Genomic DNA, 22,289 nt, shown 5'->3' with positions numbered 1-22,289 from the left:
CTATTTTCCCCAATATACAGTGTTAGGGGGCTTATTCCTTCACCCACTTACTTCCCTGATCCTTCTCGCATGAACAGAGAGCAACAATACCCGAAGTCCAAAGGTACAAACAATTCGATGTTTATTGGGGTGAACTTCCAACAAGCGTGATTCCAGTTTCCTTCCTTAGTGTCCCCCTTCCCAGCTCTGACACTACAGAGCCTTATACCTGTGTCCCTGTTTCCATTCCTGCCCTTAGCTAAACATGATTCCAATTTCCCCATCCCCATTCCCTGTTCCCATTTCCCCCTTTAGCAAAATGTGATTCCAATTTCCCCACCCCCATTCCCTGTTCCCATTTCCCCCCGCACACTTCCTGATTGACTGCAGACTATACAATGGCAGGTTGTGAGCTGTAGCTCATGAAAGCTTATGCTCAAATAAATTTGTTAGTCTCTAAGGTGCCACAAGTACGCCTTTTCTTTTTGCAGACTATATCGTAAAACTTGAGTTCTACTTTGCTATACCTTAACCAATCATTTTCCTGAAATTTAACTAACCAATCCTAACATATTGTAACATGATTATTTAACCAATTATATCCCACCACCTTAATTAGTTTACACCCAGCAAAATTAATTATACAGCAGACAGGAACAATCACAGAACCAGACAGAGATTATACAGACAAACAATAGCAAAGTGGGAACTATAATAAAACAATACAGAAGTGAGGATTTCACATCCCAGCTATTGATAAGTGAGTTCTTGCCAGACAGGATGCTATCAAATTAAGTTTCCTTTTACATCTTCTAGGCACTTCCCTTTCTCTAGAGGCAATAGGCACTATCAGGACAGGGTTGTATTCCTAACAGCCCAATAGCACCTTATTTCAATGTGACTAGGTTGAAATGTGAGGATGTGACCGGTCGCTTCCTAGCTTGTGGCTGCCTCTGCTGCTTAGCCAAAGGCCTTAGACTCAGAACAGGGCCTCAGACTGTCACAGTAAGAGAAGGCCCTTACGCTGGCAGACAGTGATTTTGATTCTTTTATACCTCTAGAACTAGCCAAGTGATAAGAATACACCTAAATTCTTAGAGTATAGGCCTTTACAGACAGGCCTGAATAGGACATAACCACTGCCTCCTAACACTCCAGTGAGGCAGGGCGAGACTATTTTCCCCAATGCACAGATGGGAAACTAAGGCAGAGAGTGTCTACATGACTTGCCCCAGGTCACACAGGAGGTCTGTGGTGGAGCAGGGACTTGAACCCGTGTCTCCCAAGTCCTAGGCTAGTGCCCTAAGCACCTCAGCTTAACAAAGTTTTGTATATGAAATAAATACAAGGGGGGGGGGGGAAGAGTCCCCCGCCCCCCAGAACACCTGATCCAAGCAACCCAGAAATTCATAGTTCAGATCTAGATGTGAGCTTTGCTACAGGCCCTGCTCTAGCTAATGGGCCAAACTGAAAACGGTGAATCTGAACTTCTTGAATTCTGGTGGAGTCTGGACCTCAGAGCTGGAATGTTGCTGCTCAGCCTCATGCCTGAGGTGCCATGCACAGATATATTTGTCTGAGCTGTAGATGTACTTCAGTAGTCTGACTCACTCTTTATTGCTCATGGCAGTTCATTTGTTGCCGCTGCTTGGTGCCCAGCTGATGGCTGTGGGCTTTGGAAATGGGCTTTGATCTTACTTAGCTTTCGGATTTTCTTCTCAGAGCTCTGCAGCTGAGAATTGAAGAACCTGCAGAACTTCTGCAGCCCTTTCTCAGGATCCCTCAGGTATAAGGTGTGGAGTTTGGAAAGGCTCATGTTGTGCATGGACAGCATCTGCACCGAAGGCTTAGTGAGAAGTTTCTCATTCAGCAATGGCTGAAGGGAAGCATAACATTCCAGATTAGAGCAGGTGAGCACAGGCCTCGGGTTCTCCACTGGATCAATCTCTAGAACTGTGCACAGATCCCTAAGGGCCTTTGCGTTTTCCAGGGGGTTGTTATCATTTAGCTGCCGCCAAATGTAAGTGTTGGCCAGGTTCTTCAATTTGTAACTCCCAGCCTTGGGGATCTTCTCTTTAATCAGGGGCAAGATGTCCAGGAAACCAAAGACAGCTGCACTAAACTCCTCTTTCTTGCTAATGAGATCCAGGGATTGAAACAGGATAGGAAGGGCTGGTGACCAGAGGTCATACCCTGCTAAGATGGGTTTGTGGACAGAGTAGAGGTAGTGGAATAAAGTCTTCACACCAATCTCACAGATACTGCCTTTTGAGATCAAGCCAGGCAAAGATTTCAGAGGCTGAATCAAGATGGTAAAGTTCTTTTCTCCATCCACCACAGCCAGCTGAAGGACTTTATTTGCCGCTGGGAGTGAAAGACAGAATTAGTCGAGGGAAACTAGAACACTGAGTGAGCTCCTCACCTGGTGTAATCATGGACTTCAATGGAGCTACAACGATTAACAGCAACTGGGGATCTGGCCCATTCCAATTCTCCTCATAGCCTTCCCCAAGCAGGTCATCAGTGTCTGACATCCAAGTATAGCTTGCCACATCAGGGATGCTTCAACTAATCCTTCCCATTTACAGTATCAACTGCTATCTCTGTAGCATCATGTTTCTGGGAAAGGGGAAAGGTGTCTCTCTGACGCTGCTATGATGGGGCATCTGAGGTGCTTGAGAAGCAAGTGCTTCCTCCCTTGAATGTGTCACTTCTGAAAGGGAATGGCTGCTCCAGAAAGTCCTGTGGCCATTAATCTGGAGCCCTGCATGACCATGTGGAAGGTGAACTGGCCACTAGCAGCTGACCATCCTTACATAAAATATTCATGTCCTCATGGACTTAGTGCTCCTCCCAATGGCAGAGCTGCCTCGCCATGCTGTAGGGAGCATATTGCACCCTAATGGGGACATGACAGATTGTACTTTCCCCAGCACGACCAGGAAGCCCCATGATATCTGGCCTGCCCCTCCCTCCCCCTTGATAGGACTGTTGCTAAGCACAGTGATCTCATCCCAATGATTTGCAGACAGGGATTCACATTTGCCTTTAAAACAGAAATTCTCAGGATCTTACTCAAGAACTTGAGGTCAAAGAAGAGCAGTGATGCTTGTCTCATGTTGAGCTCCCTCAGGCTGCCAGCAGGACAGGCCAGGATGTCTCCCTTGCTGCTCTCACAACTGATGCTGTTGATGTCGTCTGGCAGACTAGAGTCCTGGGAAAGGAAATGGTGACTTGTTCTCAAAAGCTCCTAAAGATGCCAGAGCATCAGCTCTGGAAACTCACGACCTCTAGTTCCCCCAGGATGGGCTGAGGCACTGCAAACTCACTAAGGCTCTGTCTTCACTGCAGAGTTCATTCAGATGATTGGCAACTGGGGTTTAGCTCCTGGGTTAGCCTAGCCTGGATGTGAGCAGAAAAGCCTTGCCTGGGTTACTGTGTCCTCATGGCTGCTGTGCTCCCACGTGTGTCTTTAGGGCTCTGACACCCCTCCGATGGTTCTTAACACAGCAGTGAGCTAAGCTGCTCTATGATTCTTCCCAGATAATTGCGGGAGACTTCCTTTATCCTTCTGGGCACAAGGGGATTGTGGGAAGGCAGTGGAGGACTATCAGCACTGGAGTGGTTTAGCTGTATACTCACTGCAAAGCAGGTGGGTTACCCAACTCAGTGAAAGCAGGGCTCTAACACTCCCCTCACCCACTCCAAGCTGGGCAAGCTAACTTGGGTGTAAAGCACTGCTAAACTCAGTAAGGGGGTTTTGCGTATGGACAGGATGGGGGTTGGAGCAACACCAAGGGAAGAGCCCAGGTTAACTCTGCAGGGAAGACAAACCCTTAAGTGCTTTGGTAAATCCATTAGGTGCCTCTCTGCATCGTTAGGTGTTTAAATATCTCTGCCAATCTGGTCAGGGGCATTAAATCTCCTTTGAAAATCAGCCTAAATGCTGAGCGCTCTACACCACATATACAGACAGTGTCTGGTATGTTCCAGCTGAGACAGGTCATACTGGAAGTTGCTCTCCGTCTCCCAGCATCTACCCTGGGAGCTGTGATGCCATAGGTACTCTTGGGCATTATGCCGCACTCACTGTTGACTCTTCATCGCTGTCATCCCCATCAGAGCTGTTCAAACAATCCGTGGGATCATCTGCAAGAGACGAAAAGGCACGTCAGACCCCTGAAGGTGTCTGAGTGTGCCAGGGACCGCAGGGGTGTATGTGCAAGACTAGGGATTGGTGTGTGTGATAGATAACCTTCCTTTTTCACATGGTGCACAGTTAGCCTGTGGAACTCACTGCCATAGGAGATCATTGAAATCAAGGTCTTAGCAAGATTCAAAAGAAAGACTGAATATTTTAATTTTGCTGCTTCTAACTACCCTGACTGTCCCCTTGTTCTTGTATTATGAGAATGGGTGAATAGCAGCCCCCATCTACTTTCTCCATCCCATTTATGATTATGTATGTCTGTGTCACATCCCCTCTCATTCATCTCCTCTCTAAGGTGAAGAATCCCAGTCTTTTCAATCTCTCTTTCTATGGAAGATTTTCCTTACATATAGCAAGGGAAGAAGGGTGCAGGAGGCCAGGCTACCAGAATCTGAACAAACATCCAAGTTGGGGGATTTATTTTGCTCTCATTTAAACTGGGTTTTCTGATGATTATATGGGGGTAACTAAGAAAGGAAGCTGGCACTTGGTGTGCTTCGAGATGCACACATTGCCTGGAGAAAGAGAAGAAAGGGAGCAATTCTGCACCAAGCAACAGTCCCCCAATATTCACACCTGGTATATGTCAAAATTCTCTGGTGGAAAGAGTGGAAAAACACAGGGCTAATAATAATAATTAAAACAAAAAATTGTGTGAGATTTTCTTAAGGAAAATTAGGCATCAATGGAAGTTGTGCACCTAACTTCTTTAGGTACCCTGGAAATTTCCGCTCCTAGCTAGCAACTTAAATTCATAGTTTAAGGAGAGAAGGAACCATTTCTGACCTTCTGTATAATACAGATCAGGTAGTTTCTCCCATTTACCCCTTCTTCCACTGTAGGACCCAGCTCGGGTTAGGTATGGAGTACCCCGAGGTCAAGGGAGGCACTTGCCCAGTGCAAGTTTGCCTTTTCATTTGTCAGTTTTAGGTTTCCATGATCTGCGACTGGTAGCTGCAACCTCAGAGTCTGGTGCATTCTGGGGCATCAGAGCAGAACCAATCAGCTGTGGAATATATGAAGATACATGTGGAATCAGCTGTATGATAATGCCCTGTGTCACTGTGTCACGTCAGGCATTCAGCACATAACTCTAGGCTTGTGTCTGTGTGTGTCCGGGGCTGCATGTGTTTGTGTAGGGATGAGGAAGTTTCTGTGGCCTACTCTGGCCTATTAAAGAAAAAAAAAGTTTGCAGGTCACCATTACATTACATCCTGTCAAGCATTTATGTGGCTTTCCTGGGGCTAATACAACACAGTGTAGAAACATGAATGGAATTAAATCCAGTGCAGTTAAAAGGGAATAGGATCAACCAATATATACAACTCATTTGGTTCTGTGAATAAGATCTTGAACAAGATCATAAAGTGACCATCCCTTTAGGAAATCTGTAGGAAATCAGAGGAGGTACTTTTCTAACTGTCCACCAGATGTACCTCTCATAGACTCAGACTTTAAGGTCAGAAGGGACCATCAATGGTCATCTAGTCTGACCTCTTGCTAATTGCAAACCAAAGAACCTCACCCAACCACTCCTGTAATAGACCCCTAACCTTTCGCTGAGTTACTGAAGTCCCCAAATCATGATTTAAAGACTTCAAGTTACAGAGAATCCACTATTTACACAAGTTTAAACCTGCAAGTGGCTGTGTCCCAGGCTGCAGAGGAAGGCAAAAAACCCACAGGGTCTTGGACAATCTGATCTGGGGGAAAATTCCTTCCTGACCTCAAATATGGTGATCAGTTAGACCCTGACCATGTCAGCAAGACCCACCAGGAAGATACCTGGGAAAGAATTCTCAGTATAACTCAGAGCCCTCCCCATTTAGTGTCCCATCACCAGCCATTGGAAATATTTTCTGCTAGCAGTCACATATCATTTACATGCCATTGTAGGCAGTCCCATCATACCATCCCCTTCATAAACTTATCAAGCTCAGTCTTGAAGCCAGTTAGGTTTTTTGCCCCTACTGTTCCCCTTGGAAGGCTCTCCAAAACTTCATTCCTTTTATGATTAGAAACCTTCATCTAATTTCAAGCCTAAACTTATTGTTGGCCAGTTTATATCCATTTGTTCTTGTGCCCACATTGGCCCTTAACTTAAATAACTCTTCTCCCTCCCTGGTATTTATCCCTATTGGTGTATTTATCTCCCCTCCACCTTCTTTTGGTTAGGTTAAACAAGACAAGCTCTTTGAGTCTCCTCTCAGAAGTGGGTTTTCCATTCCTCAGTTCATCCTAGTAGCCCCTCTCTGCACTTGTTCCAGTCTGAATTCATCTTTCTTAAACCTGGGAGACCAGAATTGCACACAATACTCCAGATGAGGTCTCAAAGGACCACATTTATTTCAGGAATCTCTTTGTGGATTCACTGATGTAGATGGTCAAAGTGATCATCTCTGTCTACCTGGCTCACATGGTTCATAGATGTTATTTTCCAGCAAGTCAGCTACTTTGGCTGCACTGAAGCTGTCAGTCACACATGAAGAGTTGCTTGCTGTTGAGGAGCTGGTCCCCGGTTGTTCCAGCAAATTCTGTTGGTGCTTCCCTGCTGATTGCTCCCATTTGCCTGCATCAGCTTCGGTCTTGATCACCTTCGCAGGGGCCTCGGTTTGGACTCCTTTCCTCTTCGCTGGTAAAGACAACGAAAGGGCCTAAAGAATGAAAACAGATCCTTGACAGCTCATAGTTTTCTGCTTGGGAATATGTTTGAAAGAGTTTTTGGAGATGGTGCGGCTCTAGGTTCCTTAATGTGGAGGCTAGACATATGCATTTTACACAATTCTGGACACATAATAGGAAAGGCCCTGACATATCATAACAATGGGTGATGGATGGATGTTCTCAGTTCTTGGAGATGACCCCAGAAATGTGGAAAATGGGTGGCGCTTTCTGCCTCCACCTGCCAGTGGATGGAGAAGGGAGCAGCACCCAAGTCATAGTCAGTGACAGTATCATTATTTTTTTCTCTTTGGGGAAAAAAAACAAGGTAATTCAGTGCAAATAACTTTGTTAATTAAAACTGAAGTTGGCAATTTAAACCCTCACATCAGGAAATGACATAAGGAGAACTTACATCTGCTTACTCACTCTATCTCTGTTCTCAGCAAGTCACTTCATTCTCCCAGCACCCCAAATACATTTCCCATTCCCCATCCCCTTAAATAGTTTGTTAGCCCATTAGTGACCCTTACTTTCTTCTGAGCTTCTGAAGCCACCAGGACCCTGTCAGAGCAGTGGTCTATATACATAGGGAGGCCATGCATGTAAGAGATGTCTAGTAAACATGCTCATTTGGAGCCACTGTAACCATGTGCTTCCTTTATATTACCTATATTGAGTAAAGAGACAAAGACAAAACAAAATCCCCTTGCCAAGTATCAGTTAGGGAACTATTTATATACACCTGTACATCCTGAGCATTTGCTAACATTAGAATCTGGAATATTTACATGGCCTGTGTTTTGATGCCTCAAGGTTCAATGTCTTTCCTACACCTTATCATGTAAGGTGGCGGGGTTAGGGGTGGCATGGAAAGGGCAAGAAGGACAGTGAGGGCTAGGCTCTACAGCCCTTCCTAATGCTGGTGAGTTCTTACTCACATCAGCAGTCCCACTGGCGATAATGCTACTGATCTCCTTTGAGATCTCCTACTGATGAAAAGTGCTAGATAAGTCTGACGGGGTGTATCAACCCCATACTGGTGAGGCGAGGGTTAACAATCTGCTTTGGACCCAAGAGGCCATGCCTCCTCGCCCTTGCTGGGCATACTCCCAGTAGAGAGAATATTCAGAAGTGAGCAGCACAACGCAGTCTTGGCTTACTGAGGAGGAGAGCAGTTATGTGCTGCAGTCTCCTCCCAGGAAGCCGCCAGGACTCCCAGCCGCTGGGTCTGAGCCTCCTAGTCAGTCGGCCATGGGAACTAAAGGGAATGACTTCCTGTTACCAGCTGAGGAGTTGCTCCAGATGGACCAGCACGATCGCGAGAGATACCCCACGTCCGACCCCAGAGATGATGCTGGAGGAAATAAGATGAGGGCAGGAAGCGACCCAGGGTATAAGTGTGGAGATACTGGACCTGAGCTCTGTGCTAGGCTACCTGGTTTTAAAAGGCAATGGGTCAGAACATGGAGGAGTAGGGTAGGCCCTGGTTCCCCTACCCTCCCGACTTTCACCACAGAGCGATAACGCCATGAGGCAAAGCGGCCCTTTGGACTCTCACAACACGGCAATAACACCCGCGAGGTGAAGCGGCCCCTTGGACTCTCATCTAAGGGCAATAATGCCTCGAGGCAAAGTGGCCCCTTGGATGGTCATCACAGGGTGATAATGCCATGAGAAAAAATGAGTTCTTGCACTCTAACCACAGGGTGATAAAGCCATAAGGCGTACTGAACCCTTGGATTCTCACTGTGGGGCAATAATGCCACAAGGCGAAGCGGTCCCTTGGACTCCCAGCCACAGGGCAATAATGCCATGAGGCAAAGCAGCCCCTTGGATGGTCACCACAGCGTGATAACGCTGCTAGGCGAAGTGGCCCCTTGGGCTCCCAGTCACAGGATGATAACGCCGCGAGGTAAAATGGCCCCTTGAACTTCCACCACAGGGAGATAACTCCACGAGGTGAAACAAGCCCTTGGACTCTTATCACAGGGCAATAAAGCCATAAGGTGTACTGGACCCTTGGACTCTCACTGTGGGGCGATAATGCCATGAAGTGAAGCGGCACCTTGGATGGTCACCACAGTGCGATAACGCTGCAAGGCGAAGTGGCCCATTGGACTCCCAGCCACAGGGCAATAGCTCATGAAGGCGAAGCGGCCCCTTGGCCTCTCACCCCAGGGCAATAATGCCATGAGGCAAAGCGGCCCCTGCGACTCCCACCACAAGGCAATAATGCCATGAGGCAAAGCAGCCCTTTGGACTCTTACCACAGGGCGATAACGAAGCAAGGCGAAGTGGCCCCTTAGATGGTCATCAGAGGGAGATAACGCCGCAAGGCGAAGCGGCCCCTTGGACGATCACCACAGCTCAGTAACCGCTGCAAGGCGAAGTGGACTATTGGACTCCCAGCCATGGGGCAATAACTCATGAAGGCAAAGCGGCCCCTGGGACTCTTACCACAGGGCGATAACGAAGCAAGGCGAAGCAGCCCCTTAGATGGTCACCAGAGGGAGATAATGCCGTGCAAAAAACGGCCCCTTGGACTTCCACCACAGGGCAATAACACTACGAGGTGAAGCGGTCCCTTGGACTCTCACCACAGGGCGATAGCGCTGTAAGGCGTACTAGATCCTTGGACTCTCACTGTGGGGCAATAACGCTACAAAGCGAAGCGGCCCCTTTGACTCCCAGCTACGGGGAGATAACACTGCAAGGCGAAGCGGCCCCTTGGACTCTCACCACAGGGCTATAACTCTGTGAGGCTAAGCGGCACTTTTAACTCTCATCACAGGGCAATAACTCCGTGAGGCGGAGTGGCCCCTTGGACTCTCAGAACAGGGTGATAATGCCGCGAGGCGAAGCGGCCAGTTGGACTCCCAGCCACAAGACAATAACACCACGAGGCGAAGCGATCCCTTGGACTCTCACCACAGGGCGATAACTCCGCGAGGCGAAACGGCCCCTTTGACTCTCATCATAGGGCAATAACGCTGTGAGGTGAAGTGGCCCATTTGCTCCGTGACTGGGAGTCCATAACTCATGAAGGCGAAGCAGCCCCTTGGACTCTCACCACAGGATGATAACTCTATGAGGCTAAGCGGCCCCTTGGACTCCCAGCCACAACACAATAATGCCATGAAGCAAAGCAGCCCCTTGGACTCTCATCACAGGGCGATAATGTCTTAAGGCGTACCAGACCCTTGGACTCTCACTGTGGGGCAATAATGCCACAAGGCAAAGTGGCCCTTTGGACTCCCAGCCACGGGTTGACAACTGTGCAAGGCGAAGTGAGACGAAGCGGTCTCTTGGACTCTCACCGCAGGGCGATAACACCTCGAGGCAAAGCGGTCCCTTGGACTCCCAGCCTGGGGTGATAACACGTCGAAGCAAAGCAGCCCCTTGGACTCTCATCATGGGGCTATTACACCACAAGGTGAAGCAGCCCCTTGGACTCTCACCACTGGGCAATAACGCCACAAGGCGAAGCAGCCCGTTGGAATCTCACAACAGGGCGATAATACCTCGAGGCAAAGCAGCCCCTTGGACTCTCACCATGGGACTATTACACCACAAAGCAAAGAGGCCCCTTGGACTCCCAGCCACGGGGCGATAACGCCGTGAGCCAAAGCGGCCCCTTGAACTCCCTGCCACGGGGCGATAATGCCGTGAGCCAAAGCGGCCCCTTGGACTCCCAGCCACAGGGCGATAACGCTGTGAGCCGAAGCGGCCCCTTGGACTCCCAGCCACGGAGTGATAACGCCACGAGGCAAAGTGGCCCCTTGGACTCTCACCATGGGGTGATAATTCCATGAGGCAAAGCATCCCCTTCGACTCACCACAGAGCTATTACGCCGTGAGGCAAAGAGTTTCCTTGGACTCTCACCACCAGGCGATAATGCCGCGAGGCGAAGCTCCCTATTGCACTCCCAGCCATGGGGCGATAACACCGTGAGCCAAAGCAGCCACTTGGAATCTCACCATGGGGCGATAACTCTGGGAGGCAAAGCGTTCTTTTGGACTCTCACCACGGGGCAAGAACGCCACGAGGAGAAGTTGACCCTTGGATTCCCACCATAGGCAATATCTCCGCAAGATGAAGTGGCCCATTGGTATCTCACCACGGGGCAATAACACCATGAGGCGAAGCAGTGCCTAGGACCCCTGCTGTTGGGTGTTATATCCCGGAGCATCACCATTGGATGGTGCTGTCGTCCTGGTTCATCCAACCAACCCCCTGAGAATAAGAGCTAGGGATTATCATTTTTATTGGCTCACGTGTCCGCCAGTATGGATGTGCAATCAAACCTTGAGGCAGGGGAAAGGGAGGGATAGCTCAGTGGTATGAGCATTGCCCTGCTAAACCCAGGGTTGTGAGTTCAATCCTTGAGGGGGCCATTTAGGGATCTGGGGCAAAAATTGGGGACTGGTCCTGCTTTGAGCAGGGAGTTGGACTAGATGACCTCCTGAGGTCCCTTCCAACCCTGATATTCTATGATTCTATGAAAGGGATGGAATTGAGGGAACAATAGGACCTTAGATTAAAATTGCTGTATTAAAAACAAGCCGGGGCAAGAGGAACATGTATATCAATCAGCCCTCCATTCCAGCCAATGATCCTGAGAACTGAGCTTGGATTTCTGCCACAGGTACAGGAAATGCTGCATGTGCTGATCCCCAACTCTGTGAAAACAAGCACAAAACTGTCTTACCTTGTTGGAATTATCTATGGATCTAGCTGGGGCAGCTTCTAGAAAGAACAAAAAAGAATGAGTTAAGTAACAGGCCAAACCACCATCAGTATGCATGGGAACAGCAGTGTTGGCTAATAACAAAACCTAGCTTTAATATAGTATTTTTCAGTCGTACATCTCAAAGAGCTTTGCAAAAGAAGTGTCATTCTCCCTGTTTTAAAGATGGAGAAACTGAGACACAGAGTGGCAATGTGATTTGTTCAAGATCACCCAGCAGGCCAGGGGTAGGGCCAGTAATAGAGCTCAGGTCTCTTGAATCCTAGTCCAGTGCTCTATCTACTAGGCAAAACTGCCTCCCAAAATTGCTGGTAGGAGCCCCTACAGAATGCAGAAGAGAGCAACTAATGTGCACAACCCATTCTCAGAAAGCTACCAAGGGTAGGAGACAAATTCATGGTACACTGAAGCTGCATGGGGTGAATGGCCATGGCATATCAGCTGCCATTATTCAAAAGCTCTAGCAAGTGTCCTACATGCCTGAACATGTGCTGCCACTTTGACTGAGTCAGCTGGCACCACTTAATCCACTCGCCTCACACAGCCACTCCCTGGACCAAGCAGCCAGTGCACACTGGCAGAGCAGCCTACTCACCGCTCACAAGGCCCAGCTAACACACTGCAGGATCGGGGCTGCACACGGGACCCGGGACAGGCAGGCAGAGAGAACACAAACCCTCATGCACTCACACACAGAGTGAGACAGCAGGTGAGCATGTATTAGGGAACTCATGAGAGAAGAATAGGTGGGGCTAGGTGTAAAGGAAGGGGGAACTTCCCCATTAGGCAGCGAGAGCCCTGAGGGGAAGGAGCCATATGGCCCCTCTCTCAAGGCCACAAGATGCTGCTGAGGAACACAAAGGAGGAGAGGAGGAGGAGTGGAGGGTGAAGGGAACCCAAAAGTTAAATAGCCAGAAGCTGATGGTGCATAAACCCAGCCTAGAGATAAGGGGCAGATTTTAACAGGGAAGGTAACTGACCATTGGAAGAACTTACCAAGGGAGATGGTGGATTCTCACCCCATGAAGTCTTTACACTGAGACTAGATGGATGTCTGTCTAAAACATACACTCCAGCTCAACTATAAGCTACTGGCTGGCTGCAGGACCCCGGGTGGTTCTCTGGCCTGTGCTATAGAGGCAGGTCGGACTAGATGATCATAATGGTCCCCCAGCTTTAAAACCTATTGATGGATGCAGAGACACACATACAATTCAATCCATCAGGACTTCATTGTCCTGCCAGACTATACAAGGGCGACAAACAGACAGAGCCACAGGAACCTGTCAGGGGTAGTTGCTGCGTGCTATGCAGACACAAAATGAGAAACAGTCCCGGTCTGAGAGTAGCAGCCGTGTTAGTCTGTATTCGCAAAAAGAAAAGGAGTACCCGTGGCACCTTAGAGACTAACAAATTTATTAGAGCATAAGCTTTCGTGAGCTACAGCTCACTTCATCGGATGCATTTGGTGGAAAAAGCAGAGGAGAGATTTATATACACACACACAGAGAACATGAAACAATGGGTTTATCATACACACTGTAAGGAGAGTGATCACTTAAGATAAGCCATCACCAGCAGCAGGGGGGGGAAAGGAGGAAAACCTTTCATGGTGACAAGCAAGGTAGGCTAATTCCAGCAGTTAACAAGAATATCAGAGGAACAGTGGGGGGGGGTCCCGGTCTGAACAGCTTTCAGCCTGACTAGAGGATCCACCAGGACGAGGTAGCCCACTGGGTTTGGGGGTTGACCTGCTGTGTCCATCTGTCACTCCTGCCTGAGGGACTGGTGGCTATATGTGCTAGGCCTTGGCTGCCACCTCTCTCCTAGGGTCAGGAACGGCTATTTCCCTCATGGCTTTTTGATGAGATGACGATTCTGATTCCTGCAGTAATCTAGGGAGAGGTCTTGCTCCCGCTCCCTCGTAACTTGGATACTGGCACGGAAGCTGATTCCAGAAGAACACTGAGATGATGTCATTGTTAGTACTAGTGTTATGCAGAGGCCCCATGATGCTAGGTGCTGTACAAACACATGGTGAATGACCGTCTCTGCCCCAAACGACTGACAAAGGCAGTGCTGTTATCCCCTGTGTACTGAGGGGGAATTGAGGCACAGAGAGATTGGGTGCACTGCCCAGGCTTGCCCAGAGAGAACTGAGCCCAAGTCACCTTAGTCTTCCTTATACACAAGGCCATCCTTTCTCCTCAGTGACACACGCTTTTCAGGGACATAAAGGGAAAGGAAACATGCAGCGTCCAACTCTGGCAATTATCAAAGCACCAGGAAATCGAGAGGACTAGCAAGGGGAACATTAATACTTCTTCTTTTTGGAAAATGCTGTAGTCAGGCCCTGGCGTCCGCGCTTGTGTCGCTTGCCTCTGCCATGATCCATCGATGTGCCGGTTGCTGTTCAGGCCCCCTCTCCTGTCCCAGCCCTCTCTTCTGCCTGTTTGCAGAAGCAAACAGACTGGGGTTGCACAGGTAGTTTGGTGGAGGAGGTAGATGCCTGGGGAGGAGGGGAGATGGAGTGGCTGCTGGAGCAATGGGCAATGGGTGCTGCTGGGAGCAGGGAGACACTGCCCTCTGGGGTGTCAGGAAGGAACAGGTCCAGCAGGTCTGAGGGCAGTGATGACACTGACAAGCCCATAGTCTCAGGGAGGGGTGGGCTCCCTGAGCCAGGAGGGGCTGGAAGAGGCCGCTGCATGGCTTGCCATCAGCTAGTGGTATTCTGCAGAAAGGGAATCAAGGCCAAGGTGAGGGTGTGGAGGGAGCAGGAGATGGATGTGATCCCATGCAACATAGACAGCAGGTGCCTGTTTGTGCTTTGCTGTCCTTTCAGGATGCTGCTGCCTAACACCAGGAGACTGTCTGCCTGGCTTACACTAGCCCTGGGCCGGGCCGCTAAATCCCCAGGCTCGGAGGCCAGAGGGCCCCATATCTCCCCACGGACACTCGGGATTTCCACCTCAGTACTTGTGAGCTGCCTGGAGGCGGTCTCCTCCTCCCCCTTCCTTCGCGCCTGGGCTAGTGGAGTGGTCGGTAGTATTGGAGAGTCATCACCCTGGTTAGCTGGACAGATATCTCCTCCTCCATCCTCAGATGGGTGAGGCTCAGCCTGGGAGCTGGGGGGACACGTGGGGTCCTCATGGGAGAGCAACCCTTCACTGTCATTGGCAGGGAGGTGTCTCTGCTGGTGGGAAGCCTCTGGAGGATGCAGAGGCTCAAGGCTGAGCGTCACAGTGCTCTTGTCCTCCGAAGGGGGGGGCCCATTGGGGAGCAGAAGTACCTGTGCGAGGGGGACATAGGAGGGAGAATCAGGAGCTGAAGGGCCGCCTGCTCCATGGGACCAGTGACCAATTCAATAGAGCGGATTGTAGGGTTCATGGGCGCCTGCTTGCACAGGTGGTAGTGCTGTGGACGGGTTGGGGGGAGAGTAGATGGGGTGGAGATTCCTATCTGGAAACCCCAGCCATCTGGGGCAGTCTCCTTCCAAATGTAACAGCAGGGGTCTTCTGAGGACCTCCTTGAAATGCCTGCCCCCAGCTCTGTGCCCCAGACCCCCAAGAGGAAGGATGAACTGAGCTGCAGGCTATGCCAGCAGTGCCCAATCTCCCAATGCCCATCGTGGTGTCTCAAAGCATGCCCTACAGCAAAGCTGCATCCTGGGCGTGGACATTGAGCCCCTGTGCCCCCGACCAGCTAGCCCACAATGAACCATCATGAATGCCACATTTGTTGCAGTGATGCTACATGTCTGCCTCAGAACTAGTGCCATCTGCTGCATGGCTACGCTGCTTCTTTCAGACTCCGAGGCCAGTGTCTAATTGTTGGTGCTGCTGCTCATGGGGGTCGAGACAGCAGTGCATGGCTCCCATGCGGCGCGTGAGACATGACAGTGCATGTAATCAAGTCCAGTTGTTCCTTTACACCAGGGTCCCCCACTGTGCTGTCTGCCTACATATGTTCCATCCCTATGTGCCTCCCTTCCTGCCCAACAAAACGGGTGGGTCTCTCCCCCCCAGTACACTCCTCTTTCATCATATGGTGAGATGGCTATGTCCAGTAGCATCCCTGCTGCTGCCCATCGCCCAGGTGGCTACCATTTCCTGACCAGACTGCCCCTTTTTGAACACTTGTGACTGCTATTATCTTGACAGACACACTGTGATTGAACCAGGAACCACCAGAGCTAAAAGCATAAGTTCACTAACTGGAGCGGTAACAGACATATCTCCTGTGCACTGGGCATAGATAGAGGCTTTGTTACACCCACCTATCAGTGGCTTACACACACTCCCCTGGAGGACGGCCAAGACCCATCCCTAATAGGCAGTGCTCAGTGTGTATTTTCAGAAGCCCTTATACAGCCAGACTGATGTCTTAAAACTGGCATCACATTCAATGCAGCCAAAGGAGAGCTCTCATGCCTGGAAATTCTGGCCTTAGCTCTTATTTTTGCTTAGCGAGTCATTCCAGAACCAGCAGTATCTTTGCTATTCATCAATACTCACCGAAGAGTCTGGACAAACACATTTCAGATCACGGATTGTTCACCACTGTTTCACTTTGACTAGTCACCATTCATGATTCTTGCTGTATGATTTGTCACCTAAGCCTTTTCACTCCATGATTGGATAACTGAGTATACCAAGTAAGGAACTTCCCTCTTTCCACTACCATTTTTCAGATAACAATTCATTAGAGTGGAAGTTCAGGGCCGTCAAACACCCAGCTATTTTTCAGAAGCTCAGAGATAATTGGCCCTCACCAGCCAGTGAACGCAGCTTGACATTTGGGTTAAAGAAAATATTGGCAAATCCTTTCTTTTACCAGTCAGCCTACTCTAGTGAATGGTAAGCAGATAATGTTGATGGTGCGGGGAAACTGTGGGTGATCACTAGAGTTGTCAAGCGATTAAAAAAATCAAACATGATTAATCACATGATTAAAAAAATTAATCATGATTAATTGCGCTGTTAAACAATAATATAATACCATTTATTTAAATATTTTGGATGTTTTCTACATTTTCAAATATATTGATTTCAATTACAACACAGACTACAAAGCGTATAGTGCTCACTTTATATTTATTTTTATTACAAATATTTGTACTGTAAAAAAACAAAAGAAATAGTATTTTGCAATTCCCCCATTACAAGTACTGTAGTGCAATCTCTTTATCATGAAAGTTGAACTTACAAATGTAGAATTATGTACACAAAAATAACTGCATTCAAAAATAAAACTTTACAGCCTACAAGTCCACTCAGTCCTACTTCAGTCAATCACTCAGACAAACAAGTTAGGTTACAATTTGCAGGAGATAATGCTGCCAACTTCTTGTTTACAATGTCACCTGAAAGTGAGAACAGGCGTTCGCATGGCACTGTTGTAGCTGGTGTCGCAAGATATTTACGTGCCAGATGTGCTGAAGATTGATACGTCTCTTCATGCTTCAATACCATTCCAGAGGCCATGCGTCCATGCTGATAATGGGTTCTGCTCAATAATGATCCAAATCAGAGTGGACCAACGCATGTTCATTTTCATCATCTAAGTCAGATGCCACCAGCAGAAGATTGATTTTTCTTTTTTGGTATTTTGGGTTCTGTAGGTCCCACATCTGAGTGTTGTTCTTTTAAGACTTATAGAATCATAGAATACCAGGTTTGGAAGGGATGTCAGGAGGTCATCTAGTCCAACCCCCTGCTCAAAGCAGGACCAATCCCCAATTTTTGCCCCAGATCCCTAAATGGCCCTCTCAAGGATTGAACTCACAACCCTGGGTTTAGCAGGCCAATGCTCAAACCACTGAGCTATCCCTCCCCCCAAAAGCATGCTCCACACCTCATCCCTCTCAGATTTTAGACGTCCCTTCAGATTCTTAAACCTTGGGTCGAGTGCTGTAGCTATTTTTAGAAATCTCATATTGGTACCTTCTTTGCATTTTGTCAAATCTGCAGTGAAAGTGTTCTTAAAATGAACATGTGCTGGGTCATCATCCGAGATTGCTATAACATGAAATATATGGCAGAACGGCAGGGCTAAAACGGAATAGGAGACATATAATTCTCCCCCAAGGAGTTCAGTCAAAAATTAAATTAACGCATTTTTTTTTCACAAGCATCATCAGAATGGAAGCATGTCCTCTGGAATGGTGACCAAAGCATAAAGGGGCATATGAATGTTTAGCATATTTGGAACGTAAATACCTTGCAACACCGGCTACAATAGTGCCATGCGAACGCCTGTTCTCACTTTCAGGTGACATTGTAAATCAGAAGCAGTATCTCTCATGAATGTAAACAAACTCGTTTGTCTTAGCGATTTGCTGAACAAGAAGTAGGACTGAGTGGACTTATAGGTTCTAAAGTTTTACACTGTTTTGCTTTTGAGTGCAGTTATGTAACAAAACAAAAATCTACATTTATAAATTACACTTTCATGATAAAGATATTGCATTACAGTACTTGTATGAGGTGAGCTGAAAAAATACTATTTCTTTTATCATTTTTACAGTGAAAATATTTGTAATAAAAATAATATAAAGTGAGCACTCTACACTGTATTCTATATTGTAAAAGAAATGAATATATTTGAAAATGTAGAAAAACATGCACAAATATTTAATAAATTTCAATTGGTATTCTATTGTTTAACTGTGCAATTAATCAAGATTAATTTTTTTAAATCACAATTAATTTTTTCTGAGTTAATCATGTGAGTTAACTGTGATTAACTGCCAGCCCTAGTGATCACTAATTCACAGGCCAGAAGAGACCATGATGATCATCTAGTCTGGTCACCTGCATAACACAGGCCAGGGCATTTCCCAGACAGGCTCTAGAATTGATGCTCATCTTCTATTTTGTCTCATATGCACACACACCACCCCTGAGGCAATATTCTCCATCCTCACTCTTCAAACTGACCCAACTTGCAAAACTAAAAGAGCAATCAAAAGCTTCATTATGCAGTCACACGTGAAAGGGTCACCAGCCCCACTCCATCCCATGCTGGCGGCAGCCAGAGGTAATGATGGTACCATGTCTACAACCACCATCTCAGAGACGTGTCAAGTTTGTGAAAGCGTCTTACCTCTGTCCCCAGTCACTCTTTCAAACAGAGCCTGGAGTCTGGCTTTACACTTGGCGAAGCCTCCAGCCTGCACACTGGCTCCCACAGCCAGGGGCTGCAGCTTCCTGAACTCCTCCAGTGACCCCTTGATGAAGGAGTGCAGGTCCATCACCTCCTGGTCTGATGCGTAGAGATGCATCTTCTCCACCAGCTGCTTGCTGGCCCCCATCCTCTTGAGCACGGCTTCTGTCTGCTGCAGCTTCCCCTCCAGCTCCTTGTTCCCCAGGTGGTGCTGCCTCTCTGTCATCTCCAGCAGCTCCTGCTCCTTCTCTCTGATCAGCTGAACCATCTGCTTGACTCTCTTTCGGATCAGCTCCTGGGTTTCAGTCGTCACTTGGTCCAGGTGGTCAGCTTTGCTCTTCAGGTTACTATAGGCATCTTGGAAGAGTTCCTCCTTCTTCTTCAGCTCTTCACTCGTGCTCCCCAGCTCCTGCAGCCTCTGCTGGATTTCCACCTTGATATCACAGTGCTTGCCCATGTGGCGGCTGTCCAGCAGAGCACAGATGCAGCAGATCGGTTTTTGGCATTCTCTGCAGTAGATGCTATTGATGAAAATTAAATTTAGAACAGTCATTTAGACGACTCTTACCCCATTCTGCTGGTGGTCTTATCACACCCTTCCCATAGCCAGTCCTCCTTTGTCTAAGGGTAGTATGGGAAAGTGGCCAAGGATATCGAAGAGTAGAGCCATTAAATCAGGCAGTGAGTGACTTGGGATGTCTGGCTGTGCTGGGTTTCAATTAACTATTCAGTTATAGGCCTTCATTTCTTCCCTCCTTATACTGCTCCCTGCTGGGGAGTTCAGATCATTCCCCAGGCACAGCAACCCTTCTCTTCCCACAATGCACTCCTCCAGCAATATCCTTGACTAGGACAGAGCCTGCCTGATTCCCAGCCACCTCTCCCTCCTATGACCGACTGAACAATTCTGCGCTGACATTCTCATTCCTCCCTCCAGCTTCCTCTTTGCCAATCTGCATCTGCCTGCTAAAGAAAATGGGCCAGATCTCAGTTGGCGTAAATCACTGCAGTTAAAGAGGTGAGGCCCATTGATACCAGCTGGCCCAATATGATTTGTCACCCAACAGTGCGTGCCACAGGGTGGTGGGCCCCTTTAAATGATGCAGATCCAGTGCCCCTGTGCTAGAACCGGTACTCCCAGCTTGGCCAGCTAAGAGGGCAGGGCAGCAGCTGGGGCTGTGAAGAGCCAGGGTGTCAGAAGGGAAGGGAGAGTAGTAGCAGAGTGAGTTCCCTGGAGGGGAGGCAGTGGGAACCTGCTGGGGAACGGGAGCCTCCAGGGCAAGAGCCCTGGGAGATGGTGTTCAGCTAAGAGCGGACAGGAGAATCCTGCAACAGGCCCTGAAGCAGGAAGGACTGAACGAAGCATGGGGCTGGGAGCTGGAGCCCAGGCTGAGCTGAGGAACTCTTTTGGTGGTTTGCCTACATGTGAAAAAGAAAGCTGGACCTGGAAAGAGACTCTGGGTGCAACTGCATGGAAAACAGATCAGGTTGTGAACATTACCTCAGCATCTGGTTCGCATGGGTTGGATTGGGACAGGACAAGTTACTGAGCTTCCTGGAACCACCAACGAACTCCCTGGCAGATCCCACCCTGAGATCCCTCACCGTCTTGGCCTCATGGCTCTCTCGCTTTAGATACCTCTGATGGGTCTCAAAGCACTTGACACAAAGGAACTCCTCACAGTCAGAGCACCAGAACTCTCCCTCTTGCCTACAGTTGTCACAGACCAGGTCACTGCCTTTGACGATCTTCTGGTAGGTGCTCAGCTTGTCCTGCAGATTGGCGAAGAGCAGGTTGTTCTGGTCTGGGATCCCACTGGCTTGTGGGATGGGAGTGTGGCAGATGGGGCACTGGCCAACAGGCTTGTTCTCTTCCAGGCAGTTGGAGCACAAGGTGTGAAGGCAGGACAGGAGCTTAGGATTTCTGGGTTCTTTCTGGCATCCCTGGCAGATCAGGAACTGGAATTCTTCCTCCATTGCCTTTGGAAAGAAGAGAGATTGAGGCCCGGGGTTACTAATACTGTATGGCTCTGTTCTGCAGCCCAGTAAGGGAGGCAACACATGCTGTATGCAGGCAACTTGATGGGCCAGGTCCTGAACCCCATTAAGAGTGCTTTCCCATTGCTGCTCTGGTGGCACAGAGCAAGTCGCATACTATTAGGAGTGTGACCCCATGCCACCCCCTATCCCAGCCTCATGGCATGGAGGAAACAAGAGAAAAAGCACCTTTCACTTTCTCAGCTGGGTATCATCCCAAAAAACCCCTCTCACCCCTACATCTGTCTCTCCCCCCTGCCTTTCTCTCTGTCCCCCCAAGCTATCTCTCTTCTGGCAGGGCTAAGAGGGAGTACTGCTCGGTGACTCTGGGCTGAAGCTCCCTCCCCCACTGTAGATGCATCTGCCCAGCCTTGTTTCATCTTTCTAAGGCACTTATTGCACCCCTGTTATCACAATTCCTCACAACCATTGAGGCACTCACACTTACAATGGTGAGGTGGGAATCAGTTATGCCCATTCTCCAGATGGAAAACTGTGGCACAGATCCTCAAATAGGCTCTGAACTCCTCCTAGAATCAATGGGAGTTAGGCACCTCTCTACGTTTGAGGATATGGGCTTGAGTGATTTGCCAAGGTCACATGGGGAACCTGTGGGAGACACCAGGAATAGACACCAGGAATAGAACTCAAGTCCCCTGATACACAGGCTAGCACTCAAACCACTGGGCCACCCTACCTCTCCAGAAGGGCATGCTGAAGAAGCAGCCCATAAAAGTCCAGGACGGAGTTAGGTAACTGGCAGCCATCCCCAGTGGCAAGCAGGAGACTCCACCGAGCTGTGAGACCCTCCCCACTGCCAGGTTGTCTCTCATTTCCTGTTCCCCCTTTGATGCCCTATTCCTCCTTTGCCCAGCCACTTCCCCTGCTGCATGGTCACTGTCATCATGCTAACCTCCCTTGTGTGCTGGACACAGCACCACCTGCCATGGGGAGGTGGGATCCTCAGGCATCTCCTGGACTGCTACACATCTTGCTGCTCCTCATTTTCCTTTTGCATGTATCAGAATGCCTCAATCTCTAAACACCCCAGCCAGTCCCTCAGGAAGAAGATCCGACCATCACAATAAGCTCACCTGTGTCTGCAGGCTGCCTGGGCTCCCCTGGGACAAGAGAGCCATAGTCCATGAGGCCCTGCCTCTATCAGAACTGTATCTGCGGGATCTGGACACTCCTCTGCTGAGTAATTGCTTCAGCAGGCTCTGGCTGGTAAGTTTCGATTTCTGAGAAGGGAAAGGAGTACTTGTGGCACCTAGTCTCTAAGGTGCCACAAGTACTCCTTTTCTTTTTTTGAGAAGGGAAAATAACCTCTCTTCCTGTTTCTGGCCTGTAGTGAGTCCCTTTCCCTGTGCAGCTGCCTCCTGCCCTGCCCTCTGGTTATCATTTGCTGCTTTGACACATTATTTATCTTGCCAGGGCAGAAGAGAAATTCTGAGAACACCCGGCCCTCCCAGAGAAAGAGCTTCTC

At 48.8% G+C, this 22,289-nt stretch overlaps 1 protein-coding gene across 3 annotated transcripts; it reads right to left on the bottom strand.

Moving 5' to 3' along the window:
- Window positions 1-453: 453 nt before the first annotated feature.
- Window positions 454-22,069, bottom strand: LOC119862209 (protein PML-like). 3 transcript variants are annotated; one of them, XM_038418490.2, is made up of 9 exons: window positions 21,898-22,023; window positions 21,252-21,412; window positions 20,268-20,746; window positions 18,707-19,287; window positions 11,564-11,601; window positions 6,598-6,844; window positions 4,070-4,128; window positions 3,055-3,193; window positions 454-2,343 (listed from the first exon to the last, which is right to left on the bottom strand). In XM_038418490.2, exons 2-9 carry the CDS (start codon window positions 21,279-21,281, stop codon window positions 1,601-1,603), a joined length of 2,316 nt encoding a protein of 771 aa, XP_038274418.1. In that variant the 5' UTR covers window positions 21,282-21,412; window positions 21,898-22,023; the 3' UTR covers window positions 454-1,600. The 3 variants fall into 3 exon arrangements, with proteins under 3 accessions (XP_038274418.1, XP_038274416.1, XP_038274419.1); XM_038418488.2 differs by lacking the exon at window positions 21,252-21,412 and having other exon boundaries at window positions 21,898-22,068; XM_038418491.2 differs by lacking the exon at window positions 21,252-21,412 and having other exon boundaries at window positions 983-2,343; window positions 20,406-20,746; window positions 21,898-22,069.
- Between the last annotated feature and the right edge of the window lie 220 nt (window positions 22,070-22,289).

The sequence above is a fragment of the Dermochelys coriacea genome, chromosome 10, assembly GCF_009764565.3.
Source record: "Dermochelys coriacea isolate rDerCor1 chromosome 10, rDerCor1.pri.v4, whole genome shotgun sequence".
NCBI classification, from domain to species: Eukaryota; Metazoa; Chordata; order Testudines; family Dermochelyidae; genus Dermochelys; species Dermochelys coriacea.
Note: the sequence above shows the minus strand (reverse complement) of the source record. Positions and strands in the feature narration are given on the sequence as shown.

What these genes read in the sequence shown, in the direction of transcription:
- LOC119862209 (XM_038418488.2), bottom strand. Translation starts at nt 21,942, where the DNA reads ATGGCTCTCTTGTCCCAGGGGAGCCCAGGCAGCCTGCAGACACAG. An exon ending in CAGGCAGCCTGCAGACACAG is followed by an intron (nt 20,747 to 21,897) that starts GTGAGCTTATTG and finishes TTCTTTCCAAAG; the next exon opens with GCAATGGAGGAAGAATTCCA. An exon ending in AAGAGTGACTGGGGACAGAG is followed by an intron (nt 11,602 to 18,706) that starts GTAAGACGCTTT and finishes TGTTCTTTCTAG; the next exon opens with AAGCTGCCCCAGCTAGATCC.